This window comes from Dendrobates tinctorius, unplaced genomic scaffold, assembly GCF_039654945.1.
Source record: "Dendrobates tinctorius isolate UK_male_01 unplaced genomic scaffold, ASM3965494v1 ptg000062l, whole genome shotgun sequence".
NCBI classification, from domain to species: domain Eukaryota; kingdom Metazoa; phylum Chordata; class Amphibia; order Anura; family Dendrobatidae; genus Dendrobates; species Dendrobates tinctorius.
In genome coordinates this window covers 22,696,175-22,714,484 of record NW_027361730.1, presented here as the reverse complement: position 1 = coordinate 22,714,484, position 18,310 = coordinate 22,696,175, and the positions used below count along the sequence as shown (strand labels likewise).

The 18,310-nt window shown below is 44.0% G+C and overlaps 1 protein-coding gene across 1 annotated transcript in view; it reads right to left on the bottom strand.

Annotated features, from left to right (window-relative positions):
- The window catches only part of TBC1D2B (TBC1 domain family member 2B), a 111,707-nt gene that overhangs the window by 22,428 nt on the left and 70,969 nt on the right, over positions 1–18,310 (bottom strand). The window contains exons 6-7 of the mRNA XM_073579377.1: positions 9,817–10,194; positions 1,775–1,885 (exon numbers count right to left, since the gene is read on the bottom strand). Of these exons, the coding sequence (XP_073435478.1) occupies positions 1,775–1,885; positions 9,817–10,194 (489 nt within the window). The remainder of the gene's footprint in view (positions 1–1,774; positions 1,886–9,816; positions 10,195–18,310) is intronic.

Sequence of the window (18,310 nt, the reverse complement as noted above, 5' to 3'; positions counted from 1 at the left end):
TCAGGGGCTCTGTAAATGCAATATGACGCCCGCAGACCATTCCATCAAAGTCTGCATTTCAGAACGTCACTACTTCCCTTCCGAGCCGCACCGTGTGCCCAAACAGTAGTTTTCTCCCACATATGGGGTACCAGCGTACTCAGGACAAATTGGACAACAACTCTTAGGGTCCAATTTCTCCCGTTAACCTTGTGAAAATAAAAATTGGGGGCTAAAAGATCATTTTTGTGGAAAAAAAATGTTTTTTTTTATTTTCACGCCTCTACATTATAAACTTTACTGAAACACTTGGGGGTTCAAAGTGCTCACCACACATCTATATAAGTTCCTTGGGGGGTCTAGTTTCCAAAATGGGGTCACTTGTGGGGGGTTGCCACTGTTTAGGTACATCAGGGGCTCTGCAAACGCGACACGACACCCGCAGACCATTCCATCAAAGTCTGCATTTCAGAACGTCACTACTTCCCTTCCGAGCCCCACCGTGTGCCCAAACAGTAGTTTTCTCCAACATATGGCGTACCAGCGTACTCAGGACAAATTGGACAACAACTCTTAGGGTCCAATTTCTCCTGTTACCCTTGTGAAAATAAAAATTGGGGGCTAAAAGATCATTTTTGTGGAAAAAAAATGATTTTTTTTTTATTTTCACGGCTCTACATTATAAACTTTAGTGAAACACTTGGGGGTTCAAAGTGCTCACCACACATCTAGATAAGTCCCTTGGGGGGGTCTAATTTCCAAAATGGGGTCACTTGTGGGGGGTTTCCACTGTTTAGGTACATCAGGGGCTCTCCAAATGCGACATGGCATCCGATCTCAATTCCAGCCAATTCTGCATTGAAAAAGTCAAACGGCACTCCTTCCGTTCTGAGCTCTGCCGTGTGCTCAAACAGTGGTTTAGCCCCACATACGGGGTATTGGCGTATTCGGGAGAAATTGCACAAAAAATTTAGTGGTTCATTTTCTCTTTTTACACTTGTGAAAATAAAAAAAAAATGGTTTTGAAGTAAAATGTTTGTGAAAAAAAGTTAAATGTTTATTTTTTTCCTTCCATATTCCATTCATTCATGTGAAGCACCTGAAGGGTTAATAAACTTCTTGAATGTGGTTTTGAGTACATTGAGAGGTGCAGTTTTAGAATGGTGTCAATTTTGGGTATTTTCTGTCATATTGACCCCCCAAACTCACTTCAAATGTGAGGTGGTCCCTAAAAAAAATGGTGTTGCAAATTTTGTTGTAAAAATGAGAAATCGCTGGTCAACTTTTAACCCTTATAACTTCCTAAAAAAAAAAAAAATTATGTTTCCAAAATTGTGCAGATGTAAAGTAGACATGTGGGAAATGTTATTTATTAACTATTTTGTGGGATATCACTCTCTGATTTAAGGGCATAAAAATTAAAAGTTTGAAAATTGCAAAATTTTCTAAATTTTTGCCAAATTTTGATTTTTTTAACAAATAAGTGCAGATCATATCTAAAAAATTTTTACCACCATCATGAAGTACAATATGTCACGAGAAAACAATGTCAGAATCAGCAGAATCCGTTGAAGCGTTCTAGAGTTATGACCTCATAAAGTGACACTGGTCAGAATTGAAAAAATTGGCCCGGTCACGAAGGCAAAAACAGGCTCGGGTGCGAAGGGGTTAATGTGTTACTACATGAGGCCAGGTAACAATGGTAAATGGATAAATCATGTTACAGACACCTTTCATTTACCCTGTGTAATTATGGGTACAGGAAAACCTCTGTTAAGACTTATGGACAATTTACCTTTGCTTCCAATTCTTGCTCCCTCCTCTCAGTGCTTCTTCGTAGGGCAGAAAGCTCCAATATTTCTTTATTGAGAAACTTGTTTTGTGCCTTATATCCCTGTAAACTGTCCTGTAAAGAAATAATTGAGTACATTTATATTTGATTTTTATCATCGACTCCCTAGGCTCGTTAACAAAGGGTTATCCAGTGTTGCTCTATTTTGTTTTTTAATCAATAAACTTTTATTGAATGCCAAATAACAGTTTACAGCAGAAAAATCTTTCATGTGGTCATACAGTACATATACAAAAATAGTACCTATCTAAACCAATTATTCATTCAATGACATCCAAATAACCACCATACAGTTCTCCCCTTCCCAATCCAGAACTAACATCCACCCTCTTTAAAAGTGTGCATTACAATAAACCACACCCATGCTGACATAGGTGTTATTCTAAGACAATTAGTCAAATACATGATCCTACTACCAAGACAGGGGTTAATCATAATTTACAGAATCAGTAAATTAAAAAAGACCTTTCTAGCCAGCTCCTCCGAAACCACAGCTGTGGACCTAATCCAGTCTCCCCATACTTTACTAAATTTACCAACCGGAGCCCTCAATGTAAACCTTCTTTCCAATAAGACAGTAGAGTTGAGAGCTTGGACCACTTCTTCTACACAGGGAAGTCTGGTTGCCAGCCAGTGTGTGGCTATAGATTTTCTACTCTAAAGAGTATTTTAGCAAAAGCTAACTGTACCTGGGAAGAGCATTCCACCTTCCCTGTTAATCCCAACACAAAGGTTTTCGCTCTAAGCATGGTCTGAATATTAAACACATTTGCTATTAATTTACCACCCCCCCAAAGCACCAACAGTCTCGGGCATGTCCAAAACATGTGCATCAGGTCTGCATTTTCTTCCCTGCAATGGGAACAACAGTCATCCATCTTTAGGCCCATTCCAGACAATGCGTCATGGGTCCTATAAACTATGAACTAGAAACAGTTGAGACCTATTTGGTGTCATTTATTGAAAGCAACCCTGGAGATTCCAGCACCCCTTCTTACTCCTCTGTAGAAAGGTTACCCACAACCTCCTCCCACTTACTCCAAATATGAGCCATTGGGTCACCCAAAATCTTTAGCAATAATAAGTTGTAAACCAAAGATTATTCCCTTCATTGATTTTGCCTGTACTCGAAGTCCAACAGCCCATTAGAGGACATTGAAAGATCAGAGCTGGCTTCCTGAGTCCATATTGCGTGTATTAGTTGCAAATATTTAAAGCTGTTCAAATGACTTGAGATGGTTATCTGAGTATAACTGATGCACATATTTCAATTCCTGATTCTTCAATTCTCCAAATCCCTCCAATCTCCACAACTACTCTAAATTAAAGTTATTCCACATAGATGTGTACTTTGAGCAGTCTGTCATCCAAAACGGTCTTTTACATGTCTCCCAAATTTTATGGCCCAAGGACCAGGTCGGGTATATAATCGGACTACCAACAAATTTGTGTGATTCCAGTATTTCCACTAAATTCTCCTCCCCCTCCCACCAAATATTTCAATAATATGTAGACCCTGTTTCCTGGCCCTCCTCCAATGCTGTTCACAACAGTAATTTTGACCAGGGGTGCCAAAACTTTAACTTAGACCAAGGTTTCTGACCGGAATTAGCTTGTTAGGGTTATGACTTGTTCACTATCATCGTTAAGAAAGGCCAGGCAATGCAAATTTCAGCTTCTTTATAAAAACCCAGCCTCCGCTAACCTTGTGCTAAAAAACAGCAGTCAAGGGTTCTTTTAAGCAGCTGCCTAGCATTCTGAAAATGAAAATGGTGGAGGCCCACAGAGAATGAGAAGGCTATAACATAGCAAAGAGTTTTGAAGTTGCCCTTTCCTCAGTTTGAAATTTAATTAAGAAACGTCAGTTAACAGGAACGGTGAAGGTCAAGATAAGGTCTGGAAGTCAAAGCAAAATATCAGTGAGAGATGCTGGTAGGACTGCTAGAGAGTCAAATCAAAACCGCAGACTGACTGAAAAAGACCTTCAAAAAGATTTAGCAGACTCTGAACTTGTACATTTTTCTGGTGTTCAAAGACACCTGTACAAAAATGGCCTTCATGGAAGAAAACCTCTCCTGCATCCACACCACAAAATTCAGCGTCAGAAGTATGAAAAAGAATGTCTGAACATGCCCTGTGGACTGATGAGGTTAAAATAGAAATCTTTGTGGACTGATGAGGTTAAAATAGAACTCTTTGGCCACAATGATCACAGGTATATGTGGAGAAAAAAGGGCACAGAATTTCAAGAAAAGAACCTCTCGCCAACCATTAAGTATGGAGGTGGATCCATCATGTTTGGGATTGTGTTGCAGCCAATGTCACAGGGAACATTTCATGGGTAAAGGGAAGAATGGATTCAATGAAATTTCAACAAATTCTTGATGCAAACATAACACTATCTGCAAAAAAGCTGACATTGGAAAAAGGATGGCTTCTACAAATGGATAATGATTATCTTAAACACACGTCAAAGTCCAAAATGGACTACCTCAAAAGGTGCAAGCAATGGCCGTCAATGTCCTCTGATCTGTGGAAAATCTGTGATCTAGACCTCAATATAGTAGTGAATGCAAGAAGACTCAGGAATCTCAAAACTGGAAGAATGGATGAAAATCCCTCAAACAAGAATTGTAAGACACTTGTCTGGCTACAAAAAGCGTTTACAAGCTGTGATACTTTAAAAAGGGGGCGCTAATGGGTACTACTAACTATTCAAGTTGCCCAAACTTTTGAATGGACTCATTTCCTTTTTGTAATTTTTAAAATGTAAAAATATAACACAAAGGAAAGGTGTCATCTTTAACTTTAGCCCTTTTTGAACATACCCTTAGTTAGGTAAAAATAATAAAATAACAAAAGATTTTTTTCCATTCTGTGCAGCTGGGGTTACGGTTGGGGTGCTGGGGTTGGGGCCGTGTAAGGGTTGGAGTTAGAATTGGGGGGTTTCCCCTGTTTAGGTACATCAGGGGGTCTCCAAACGCAACTTGGCGCCCGCCATTGATTCCAGCCAATTTTGCGTTCAAGAAGTCAAGTGGTGCTACATCCATTCTGAGCCCTGCCATGCGCCCAAAATTGTGTGGTCTGTTTTCTCCCATTACCCTTGTGAAAATAAGAGTTTGGGTCTCAAGTAAATTTTTTGTGAAAAAAGTAAAATGTTAATTTTTTCCTTCCACATTGCTTTAGTTCTCATGAAGCACCTGAAGGGTTAATAAATTCTTGAATGTGGTTTCCAGCACCTCGAGTGGTGCAGTTTTTAGAATGGTGTCACTTTTGGGTATTTTCTGTCATACTGACCCCCCAAACTCCCTTCAAATGTGAGGTGGTCCCTAAAAAAAATGGTTTCGTAAATTTTGTTGGAAAAATGAGAAATCGCTGGTCAACTTTTAACCCTTATAACATCCTAACAAAAAAAAAAAAATATATCTTTCCAAAATTGTGCTGAAGTAAAGTTGACGTGTTGGAAATGTTATTTATTAACCATTTTGTATGACATGACTCTCTGATTTAAGGGCACAAAAAAATGAACGTTTGAAAACTGCAAAACTTTCAACATTTTTGCCAAATTTCCTTTTTTCCCATAAATGAACCAAGTTATATTGAATAATTTTTACCACTAACATGAAGTACAATATGTCACGAAAAAACTCTCAGAATCAGTGGGATCCGCTGAAGCGTTCCAGAGCTATAACCGCAAAGTGACAGTGGTCAGAATTGTAAAAATTGGCACTATCACTAAGTGGTTAAGTGTAATATTGATTTATCTAAAAATATGTAAATAAAATGAGGATAACTCATAGAATAAAAAATGCCCATATGGATCCGATTGTAAGGAGCTCTCCGTTCCTATGTCATCAAGGACTGATTGTGAAATACAACTCAACGTGAAAATCATTTCCTCGTGAAAAAGAAAAATGGACATTTTTCATTCAGAACAACCAGCAGGGAAGGCTTGACTGTTTACTTCATGTTACATCAGCGGATTGATTCCACCTTACAAACTAATCTCCTTTATTTCTGCACTGTCAAAGTGTTATTGATAGTTCTGCTGATCTGATAAATATATGCGGAGTTGCACTACTTATGTGTATGTCATTTGTCAATGCGTGTGTCCACTTGTAAAGACAGATCTGATATATGTGATGCACTGTGCTCATTACATTCATTGTATATGGAGGTCTAGTACATTAAAGCCAATACATAGCTGAATGGCCTTCATCTGACTAATACAATATTCACCACTCTAGACAAAAAAAATAGTTGCTTTTTGCCACAAATAAAAACCTATTTGATCTAATGCCTCCCCACTACGCTAGGTCAGCCTACTCACTTTAGTCCCTGTAAGGCAAGGGTCACACAACCTGATGTTTTCTCAACCGAGAAAATCGGGTAGATTGTGTAAATCACACTCTGATCAGGGTAAGATCCAATTTTCTCAGATGAGCAGAAGATGTAGAAAACAAAGTGTCTCCAACTTCTTCATTGTGTCAGTGTGTGGAAATCGGTCTGTACTGAGATGTCACCCGAGTGCAGTCCGATGTTTTCTACGGACCCATTGACTTGCATGGCTGAGTGTGATCTGAATATCAGATCAAATATGGGCATGCTGTGATGTTTTCCCAGATGGGCTCTGTCTGAGGAGAAAAAAAAAAAAAGAATAAGACAAGTACACAGCCCCTCAGAATACCATGGGGATGAATTCTATCTGTCAAAACAACGGATAGCACTCATCTGAATATTATGGTCATGGGTATGAAACCTAATGCCAAATCCATAGGAAGCAAGAGAAAATGCAAGCATTCTCTGGTTGGGCTAATATTAATGGCAAAACAAGACAGTATTGCTAAAAAGAAACCTAGCTGTATGCAGAGTAGAGGGAGAAAAGCCACATATGAGGTCATTACAACATGCTGGGTAGACAAATAGTGGGAATAGAATGAAAAAAGTCACAGTGTCACCTTTGATTAAGAGAATTAACCTGTGCACCTAGCAATTCCAATTTCAACACTGGCTATACTTGTGAGAAACAGCTGCTGACAGTCCAGGTCTGCGACCTTTAGATTGATTGTGGAGAGATCCCCGGTAGATTGGGCATTATTCAGAAGCAACCCTAGGAGCTTAATCCACATTCACCCTTGCAGACAACACCACATTTTGGGTTGTCAGCCTATAAGAGGGCAGGTCTCCCATGCAGCAGACAGCGATGATGCTGTCTGTCGTTTCCAGAGTCTGCTCATTTCACAATCCGGAACAGGCCTGATGCGTAGCAACATGGTTAGGGGAGCTTTTTCACTTTTTATTTCTTTGGTGCAGTGTTACTATTGCTTTTGAGGGTACCATGAGAAATATACGGAGCACCAATTCTGCTGGCAGCACTAAAGATATCTTTGCTCTGACTAGGGCTGTGGTGTCGGTAAGCCAAACCTCCGACTCCTCAATTTCCCTGACTTTCAACTACAAGACCCCACAGCACTGGTCACTACTGAGCATGTACATAAAGTGCAGCACAGATTTATCTCCACTCCGATTCCACAGCACTGCCTCACTACTGAGCATGTACATAAAGTGCAGCACAGATTCATCTCATCTACGACCCCACAGCACTGGTCACTACTGAGCATGTACATAAAGTGCAGCACAGATTTATCTCAACTACGACCCCACAGCACTGGTCACTACTGAGCATGTACATAAAGTGCAGCACAGATTTATCTCCACTCCGACTCCACAGCACTGCCTCACTACTGAGCATGTACATAAAGTGCAGCACAGATTCATCTCATCTACGACCCCACAGCACTGGTCACTACTGAGCATGTACATAAAGTGCAGCACAGATTTATCTCAACTACGACTCCACAGCACTGGTCACTACTGAGCATGTACATAAAGTGCAGCACAGATTTATCTCCACTCCGACTCCACAGCACTGATCACTACTGAGCATGTACATAAAGTGCAGCACAGATTTATCTCAACTACGACCCCACAGCATTGGTCACTACTGAGCATGTACATAAAGTGCAGCACAGATTCATCTCATCTACGACCCCACAGCACTGGTCACTACTGAGCATGTACATAAAGTGCAGCACAGATTTATCTCAACTACGACTCCACAGCACTGGTCACTACTGAGCATGTACATAAAGTGCAGCACAGATTTATCTCCACTCCGACTCCACAGCACTGATCACTACTGAGCATGTACATAAAGTGCAGCACAGATTTATCTCAACTACGACCCCACAGCATTGGTCACTACTGAGCATGTACATAAAGTGCAGCACAGATTCATCTCATCTACGACCCCACAGCACTGGTCACTACTGAGCATGTACATAAAGTGCAGCACAGATTTATCTCAACTACGACCCCACAGCATTGGTCACTACTGAGCATGTACATAAAGTGCAGCACAGATTCATCTCAACTAAAAGCCCAGATCCTTAGATCAGGAACAGAACAGACATTTATAGGACATTTCATAACTTTCCCAAATTCTTATGAAAACATTTAGCCACATCCTACATTGTACCCAGTTTTTAAAATATGCAATCGGAGTTGGTTCATTTTATACCAACTCCACCAAAATTGACACCGACTCCACAGCCCTGTCTGATAGTTATTATTGGAGCTTCCATGAGTACACTATGCTTGGCACAGTAATGTTGTGAAATATTGTTGAGGCATTATGCTTGGTATAATGTGGGCACTTAATTATGTTGTTGATACTATGTAGGAATTTACTGATTGCATGCAAATATCTGCAGAGTACAATTATTTTGGCTTGGTTCTGTGTACAACTATTAATTTTGGGGGTATGAACTGCTCGGAAGGGTTTTTGTTGGGGGCAATATCTACCTGCTACCATTCTGGTTGTGGGCACAATGTGTGAGGTATTATTAGCTTTGTGGTGACTGTGCTTATGTGCTACATTTAGGGGCAATAAGCAGCACAGCGTTAGGGCAGCAGCAGGATGACACTGCTAAGGAACCAGGGATGGGGAAGTTTGTGTTTGTGAGATGGATGATGGAAAAGTGAGGAACCCAAGATGTCCAGACAGCAGCCTAATACCATTCCCCCACAACAATGAAAGAATCAGATCTCAGGACCCCCACCCCCAAGTTACAACAGTAAATCTCAACCGCCCCCAGACCTACTACTAGTTTGTAATATAGTCAACGATGCAAACAAGGCATAGATTCATTCTGAGATAATAATTCTCTTTTGTACAGCTAAAACAACCAGCACACAGGCAAAAGATGCTTACCTGCCCAGGCCACAGAACAAATGCACTATCAAGGTGAATAATATAAACTAATACCTCACATATATTGCTGTGCTTTTTGCACTTTATATCTTTTCAGGGTGCAGTTAGGCCCATATGGCTCTGTATACTGTGGCCACTGTTCACACAGTATGCATTTTTGTTAGCACTGGCTGGCCCACCTGTTCCGAGTATGGGCGTCATTAATAGCTTCAGCCAGATGCTCTGCATTTTCTGTGTGAACATTGCCATATACAGATTATATTTTTTGTGCATTATTATACCAAGCGGCCATTCCCTGATTGCAGGCTGGCTGTCTCATCAGGTATTTTTGCACCTGTGCCATATAAATCAGGTGCGCTGCACATTGATAGTGCATTTATTCTGTGGCCTGGGCAGGTAAGCTTCTTTTGCCTGTGTGCTGGTTGCTTTTGTCTAACTTAGTCTTTTTTGTTTATTTCTTCTGTACAGCTACCAACATTAATTCGTAGTCAGAGCTATGCCATTAACAGAAATGATCCCTGAAAATGCTACAATATAAAATCACCAAGCATGCACAGAATATGTGATATAAATTGATATTGCAATATACAAGGCAGAATTGCTAACTTTTCACGTACATGCACAAATATCTGGAAGTAGTCAGATCCTACACGTAAAAGGAATTCTTGTAAGAATCATGCTATGTATTCCACACAAGTACAAAAGAACTTACTCTTAACCGATTCATATCTTCATCTTTCTGAATGGGGGAGTCTGAACTGTTGCCAGATAAGGGCGAAGATTCCTCATAGTCACTGATCTGCCTTGATAGCCTCATAATCACTTCATCTTTAGCCTGAATTGTTTCAATCATCATGTTGAGCTGTTCTTTCATTTGCTCAACACCGCATTTCAGCCCCTCAATTTCCTGTTGGAGACTGTCCTTCTCCAAAGTCTTCTTCTCCAGAAGAAGGTTCAGGTCTCGAATGTGATCATCTTTTTGTTGGAGCAAGTGTAAATGGTCTTTTGAGAGCTCATCAGAGAAAGGAGTAGCAAAGTACTTATCATACTGCGATGACTTTAATGATTGTTGCAAAAGTTTTACAAGTTCCTGAAGAGGAAAAAGTTGCATAATTCATAAATATAATGTTAGTCAAAGCAAAATAATGTAATATACATAAGTACATCAATACTACAGTCCAACAAAGCTTCCCCTCAATAATCCTACCATGCACCACAGTAAGGCTATGTTAACATATGGCGATGAATTTCAACAGATTCCACAGTAAGAATGCAGTAAACTACAGTGCAATAAGCAGAGAGATTTTTAAAGTTTCAATTACACAAAGTATAATTCTAAAGCTTGATACCGATTTCACAGCATGCTCTATTCTATTAACAATTTCAATGCATGTATATCGGGCTGCAGAACTCTCATTCACATTAATATCAATGCGGTTTCATGTGAACGTCTCAGTTCAAAAAGTGCAAAAATCAGACATCCGTGAAATATGATACATGTACAGACTGATGTATGGACTGGCCACATGTCCCCCGACCAGAACTCAGCTTGATGTCTGAATTTGGCCTAAAATAGTTAAAGCGTAAACATGCCCTGAGACGCAGATTTACTGGTCACTTCTGTCTTAGTAGATTCCAGAGTATAGTTTGCTTATGCATCAGCAATGTTGTCTTGGTGGATGAGATATATACGATAAATGCTTGAACGGAAAGAGAGCGAGCTGGAAAGAGAGCGCGAGCGAGCTGGAAAGAGAGCGCGAGCGAGCTGGAAAGAGAGCGCGAGCGAGCTGGAAAGAGAGCGCGAGCGAGCTGGAAAGAGAGCGCGAGCGAGCTGGAAAGAGAGCGCGAGCGAGCTGGAAAGAGAGCGCGAGCGAGCTGGAAAGAGAGCGCGAGCGAGCTGGAAAGAGAGCGAGAGCGAGCTGGAAAGAGAGCGAGAGCGAGCTGGAAAGAGAGCGAGAGCGAGCTGGAAAGAGAGAGAGAGCGAGCTGGAAAGAGAAAGAGATATCAATAGAGATTGGATTCAGGTTCAACTTTGGACTTAAGTTTGGTCCAGTACTAGAATATCCATGGGTCCGCTGATCCCTATTGATGTTTACAAGCCATCGCACTGTAGCTAATCTTCCTAGATGTGGACAGCAAAAAAAAAAAAAAAAGAGAGCTGGAAAGAGCGCGAGCTGGAAAGAAAGCGCGAGCTGGAAAGAAAGCGCGAGCTGGAAAGAAAGCGCGAGCTGGAAAGAAAGCGCGAGCGCGAGCTAGAAAGAGATGGAAAGAGAGCGAGCGAGCCGGAAAGAGAAAGCGATATCAATAGAGATTGGATTCAGGTTCAACTTTGGACTTAAGTTTGGTCCAGTACTAGAATATCCATGGGTCCACTGATCCCTATTGATGTTTACAAGCCATGGCACTGTAGCTAATCTTCCTAGATGTGGACAGCAAAAAAAAAAAAAAAAAAAAGAAAGAGCGGGAAAGAGAGCGCGAGCTGGAAAGAAAGCGCGAGCTGGAAAGAAAGCGCGAGCTGGAAAGAAAGCGCGAGCTGGAAAGAAAGCGCGAGCTAGAAAGAGATGGAAAGAGAGCGAGCGAGCCGGAAAGAGAAAGAGATATCAATAGAGATTGGATTCAGGTTCAACTTTGGACTTAAGTTTGGTCCAGTACTAGAATATCCATGGGTCCGCTGATCCCTATTGATGTTTACAAGCCATGGCACTGTAGCTAATCTTCCTAGATGTGGACAGCAAAAAAAAAAAAAAAGAAAGAGTGGGAAAGAGAGCGCGAGCGGGAAAGAGAGCGCGAGCGGGAAAGAGAGCGCGAGCGGGAAAGAGAGCGCGAGCGGGAAAGAGAGCGAGAGCGGGAAAGAGAGCGAGAGCGGGAAAGAGAGCGAGAGCGGGAAAGAGAGCGAGAGCGGGAAAGAGAGCGAGAGCGGGAAAGAGAGCGCGAGCTGGAAAGAAAGCGCGAGCTAGAAAGAGATGGAAAGAGAGCGAGCGAGCCGGAAAGAGAAAGCGATATCAATAGAGATTGGATTCAGGTTCAACTTTGGACTTAAGTTTGGTCCAGTACTAGAATATCCATGGGTCCACTGATCCCTATTGATGTTTACAAGCCATGGCACTGTAGCTAATCTTCCTAGATGTGGACAGCAAAAAAAAAGAAAGAGTGGGAAAGAGAGCGCGAGCGGGAAAGAGAGCGCGAGCGGGAAAGAGAGCGCGAGCGGGAAAGAGAGCGCGAAAGAGAGAAAAAAAGAGCGCGCCGGAGAGAGAGAGAGAGAGAGAGAGAGAGAGAGAAAGCGAGCGAGCCGGAAAGAGAGAGAGCGAGCGAGCCGGAAAGAGAGAGAGCGAGCGAGCGAGCCGGAAAGAGAGAGAGAGAGCGAGCGAGCCGGAAAGAGAGAGAGAGCGAGCGAGCCGGAAAGAGAGAGAGCGAGCGAGCGAGCCGGAAAGAGAGAGAGAGAGCGAGCGAGCCGGAAAGAGAGAGAGCGAGCGAGCCGGAAAGAGAGAGAGAGAGCGAGCGAGCCGGAAAGAGAGAGAGAGAGCGAGCGAGCCGGAAAGAGAGAGAGCGAGCGAGCGAGCCGGAAAGAGAGAGAGAGAGCGAGCGAGCCGGAAAGAGAGAGAGAGAGCGAGCGAGCCGGAAAGAGAGAGAGCGAGCGAGCCGGAAAGAGAGAGAGCGAGCGAGCCGGAAAGAGAGAGAGAGAGCGAGCGAGCCGGAAAGAGAGAGAGAGCCGGAAAAAGAGAGAGAGAGCCGGAAAGAGAGAGAGAGAGCCGGAAAGAGAGAGCGAGCCGGAAAGAGAGAGAGCGAGCCAGCCGGAAAGAGAGAGAGAGAGCGAGCCAGCCGGAAAGAGAGAGAGAGAGCGAGCCAGCCGGAAAGAGAAAGAAAGAGCGAGCCAGCCGGAAAGAGAGAGAGCGAGCCAGCCGGAAAGAGAGAGAGAGAGCGAGCCGGAAAGAGAGAGAGAGAGAGAGAGCCGGAAAGAGAGAGAGCGAGCGAGCCGGAAAGAGAGCGAGCCAGCGAGCGAGCCGGAAAGAGAGCGAGCCGGAAAGAGAGCGAGCGAGCGAGCCGGAAAGAGAGCGAGCGAGCGAGTCGGAAAGAGAGCGAGCGAGCGAGCCGGAAAGAGAGCGAGCGAGCGAGCCGGAAAGAGAGCGAGCGAGCGAGCCGGAAAGAGAGCGAGCGAGCGAGCCGGAAAGAGAGCGAGCGAGCCGGAAAGAGAGCGAGCGAGCCGGAAAGAGAGAGAGCGAGCCGGAAAGAGAGAGAGCGAGCGAGCGAGCCGGAAAGAGAGAGAGCGAGCGAGCCGGAAAGAGAGAGAGCGAGCGAGCCGGAAAGAGAGCGAGCGAGCCGGAAAGAGAGAGAGCGAGCCGGAAAGAGAGAGAGCGAGAGAGCGAGCCGGAAAGAGAGCGAGCGAGCCGGAAAGAGAGAGAGCGAGCGAGCGAGCCGGAAAGAGAGAGAGCGAGCGAGCCGGAAAGAGAGAGAGCGAGCGAGCCGGAAAGAGAGAGAGCGAGCGAGCCGGAAAGAGAGAGAGCGAGCGAGCCGGAAAGAGAGAGCGAGCGAGCGAGCCGGAAAGAGAGAGAGCGAGCGAGCCGGAAAGAGAGAGCGAGCGAGCGAGCCGGAAAGAGAGAGAGAGAGAGCGAGCCGGAAAGAGAGAGAGAGAGAGAGCGAGCCGGAAAGAGAGAGAGAGAGAGCGAGCCGGAAAGAGAGAGAGAGAGAGCGAGCCGGAAAGAGAGAGAGAGAGCGAGCGAGCCGGAAAGAGAGCCGGAAAGAGAGAGAGCGAGCCGGAAAGAGAGAGAGCGAGCCGGAAAGAGAGAGAGAGCGAGCCGGAAAGAGAGCGAGAGCGAGCCGGAAAGAGAGCGAGAGCGAGCCGGAAAGAGAGCGAGAGCGAGCCGGAAAGAGAGCGAGAGCGAGCCGGAAAGAGAGCGAGAGCGAGCCGGAAAGAGAGCGAGAGCGAGCCGGAAAGAGAGCGAGAGCGAGCCGGAAAGAGAGCGAGAGCGAGCCGGAAAGAGAGCGAGAGCGAGCCGGAAAGAGAGCGAGAGCGAGCCGGAAAGAGAGCGAGAGCGAGCCGGAAAGAGAGCGAGAGCGAGCCGGAAAAAGAGAGCGAGAGCGAGCCGGAAAGAGAGCGAGAGCGAGCTGGAAAGAGAGCGAGAGCGAGCTGGAAAGAGAGCGAGAGCGAGCTGGAAAGAGAGCGAGAGCGAGCGAGCGAGCTGGAAAGAGAGAGAGAGCTGGAAAGAGAAAGATATCAATAGGGATTGGATTCAGGTTCAACTTTGGACTTAAGTTTGGTCCAGTACTAGAATATCCATGGGTCCGCTGATCCCTATTGATGTTTACAAGCCATGGCACTGTAGCTAATCTTCCTAGATGTGGACAGCAAAAAAAAAAAAAAAAAAAAATGATGCAAAGTTGCAATGCAGGATAGTCCGGATGGTGGATAAGCAGCCCAAATCAAGTTCCAAAGAAATTCAATCTGTCCTGCAGGCTCTCAGGGTGCATCAGTGTCAGCGATAACTATCCATCGACATTTGAATGAAATCAAACGCTATGGCATGAGACTCAAAAAGGACCCCACTGCTGACACGGACATAAAAAAGCTGGACTTCAGTTTGCCAAAATGTACGTAAGTAAGCCTAAATCATTCTGGGAAACTATCCTATGGACATATGAGACCAAGATAGAGTTTTTTGGTAAAGCACATCATTCTACTGTTTACTAAAAACAGAATGAGACCTACAAAGAAAAGAACAGAGTACCTAGTCAAATATGGTGGCGGTTCAAAGACGTTTTGGGGTTGTTTTACTGCCTTTGGCACTGGGTGCCTTGACTGTGTGCAGACTTGGCACTCAAATTAGGGCTGAACAGTATAACATCTTTAATTGCATTCCAGTCAAAAAGAAAGAGTAATACACGTAGACGTTTCGGCCTCATATGACCTTCATCAGTAAACTATACCCAACAGCACAGGTAAGAAGAAGAAAAAGGGGTGACAGAGAACCCAGTGTCAAAAAGAAAATTGTTTCACAGTCCAGATTGGAAGTAGAACATAGAACAATCAGTGGACACCGTGTTCAGTGATGCCATCACACACTCTTTCCAATCTGGACTGGGAAATAATTTCCTATTGGACACTGGGTCCTCTCTCTCTCCTTTTTCTTTCTAAAAAAAAAAAAAAAAAAAAAAAACCTGGAGTTAAATACCTTGTAAAAAAATCCCTGAACTTCTGATTCTGCTGCCTCAAGCCATTGCAGAGATATTCAAATTTGATCCTTTTGGAGCACAATATGTGAAATGTTTGCTTGCAGACTAACTGGGTGTTTCTTCATTCTTCTTAAAGAGATCCACTTTCAATCTTCCCTCTCACACACTGTGAATCACAGTTCGGCAACTGATCTGTGATTGGCATTGTCTGTGAGGGAGATATGAAAGCACACATGCTCAGAGAGGACTCTGAAGAAATGCCCAGTTGGCCTGCAAGCAGACATTTCACATGTTGCACTCCAAAAGCAACAAATATGAATATCTTGGCAATAGAGTAGCACATCATAAGACAGAAAAGAACAGCAAAATCAGGAAAGCTCATAGATTTTTACAAGGTATTTAACCACACTTTTTTACCAAGTGATAGGTAATCTTTAAGGGGACCAGTTGGGTGCATAGTCTTCTTGCCAATGCGTCATAAGAGAAAAGTTTGATAAAATTAGTATCTGAACAGCTAGATGGGTTTCTGGTTACCCATTATCCCTGGTCATGTTGCAAGGCTTATTAAAGGTTTAGACATTGACTTATACAGTCACTAACTCGCCAGATCATTTCGCTCGGTCTGCTTCATAGCCAATTTGCATTATGTGCAGCCTTAGTAAGAATATCACAGCAGACTGCTCATATTGCATGGTGGTTATGTGGTTTCATAGTAAGCCTGACACAAGGATCTATTTTGGTGTAATATTTTCTTAATAGCATGAACTCTGCTTAGGCCTTATTCACATGTAGGTATGTTGATCTGCATTTGGCCACACTAGATTTTTGGCTTACAAACTATTATTATTATTATTTATTTATATAGCACCATTAATTCCATGGTGCTGTACATGAGAAAGGGTTACATACAAATTACAGATATCACTTACAGTAAACAAACTAAAAATGACAGACTGATACAGAGGGGAGAGGACCCTGCCCTTTTGGGCTTACATGCTACAGGATGGTGGGGAAGGAGACAGTAGGTTGATGGGTTGCAGCAATTCCAGTGTTGGTTGAGGTGATATCTCCGGTAGTGGTGAGGAGGTAGCGGGGTCATTGCAGGCTTTCTTGAAGAGGTGGGTTTTCAGGTTCCGTCTGAAGGATCCAAATTTGGTTGATAATCGGACATGTTGGGGCAAAGAATTCCAGAGATAGGGGCAATTCGGGAGAAGTCATGGAAGTTGGGTGAGGAGCGAATAAGTGTGGAGGAGAGAGAAGGAGGTCTTGGGAGGACCGGCGATTACGTGAGGGAAGGTATCGGGAGATTAGTTCAGAGACATATGGGGGAGACAGGTTATAGATGGCCTTGTAGGTCAGTATTAGTAATTTGAACTGGATACGCTGAGGGAATGGGAGCCAGTGAAGAGATTTGCAGTGGGAAGAAGCGGAGGAGTAGCGAAGCAAAAGATGAATTAGTCGGGCAGCAGAGTTAAGGATGGAATGGAGAGGTGCGAGGGTGTTAGCAGGGAGACCACAGAAAAGGATGTTGCAGTAATCGAGGCGGGAGATGATGAGGGCATGCACAAGCATTTTAGTAGATTGAGGGTTGAGGAAAGGACGGATTCTGGAAATATTTTTGAGCTGGAGTCGACAGGAGGTAGAAAGCTCGGATGTGCGGTTTGAAGGACAGGGCAGAGTCAAAGGTTACTCCGAGGCAGCGGTCTTCCGGTACTGGGGAAAGTATGATGTCATTAATTGTTATACATAGGTCGGGTAAGGATAATCTGTGAGAAGGAGGTAAAATGATGAGTTCAGATTTTTCCATATTGAGCTTGAGGAAGCGAGAGGAGGAGGATATGGCTGATAGACACTCTGGGATTCTGGACAGCAGAGAGGTGACGTCTGGGCCAGAGAGGTAGATCTGAGTGTCATCAGCATAAAGGTGGTACTGGAATCCGTGGGACTTTATGAGTTGCCCCAGACCAAGTGTATAGATTGAGAAGAGTAGGGGTACTAAAAAAGAGCCATGGGGGACTCCAACAGAGAGAGGGTGGGATGAGGAGGTAGTGTGGGAGTGGGAGACACTGAATGTGCGGTTGGAAAGGTATGAGGAGATCAAGGATAGGGCGAGGTCTTTGATGCCAAAGGAGGAGAGGATCTGTAGTAGGAGGCAGTGGTCAACTGTGTCGAATGCAGAGGACAGGTCTAGAAGCAGGAGTATAGAGTATTGTCCGTTTGATTTGGATGTAAGTAGGTCGTTAGTAATTTTGGTCAGGGCTGTCTCAGTGGAGTGATGGGGGCGGAAAGCAGATTGTAGATTGTTGAAGAGCAAGTTAGATGATGGGTGGAAGGAAAGTTCAGAGTGGATGTGCTGCTCCAGGAGTTTGGAAGGAAATGGGAGCAGCGATATTGGGCGATAGCTGGACATAGCGGTTGGGTCGAGTGTTGGCTCTTTAAGGATAGGCGTGATTGTGGCATGTTAGAAAGCAGAAGTGAAGGTACCGGACGTTAGTGATAGGTTGAAGAGGTGGGTTAGGGATGGGATAAGTGTGGTGGTGAGGTTGGGGAGGAGGTGGGATGGGGTCGAGTGCACAGGTTGTGAGGTGCGATTTGGAGGAGACAATTAAGCTCCCTTTCAGTGATGTTAGAGAGGGAGGTTATGGGGTTTGGGCATTGGTCTGGTATACAAAGGGGTAGTGGTGGTTGAATGATGAAGACTTGCCTTATTTGGTCAATCTTATTTTTGAAATGTGTGGCAAAGTCTTCGGCAAGACTCCGATGAAATACTGAACAGGTGGGAATCTTTCAGTTACACCATTTCTCTCTATAGGTTCCGCTCCTGAATTTGGCATATTAAATGGAATCTGTCAGCAAGTTTTTGCTATGTAATCTGAAGACAGCAAGAGGTAGGGGTTAAAACGCCAAATTCAGCAACGTGTCACTTATTAGGCTATGTGCTGTTTACTTACATTGAAGATTTTATCACCAGGACCTTATCACTGCTGGGACTACAACAGCTACAGCAGGGCATAAAGGCCCCGTCTCACAAAGCGAGA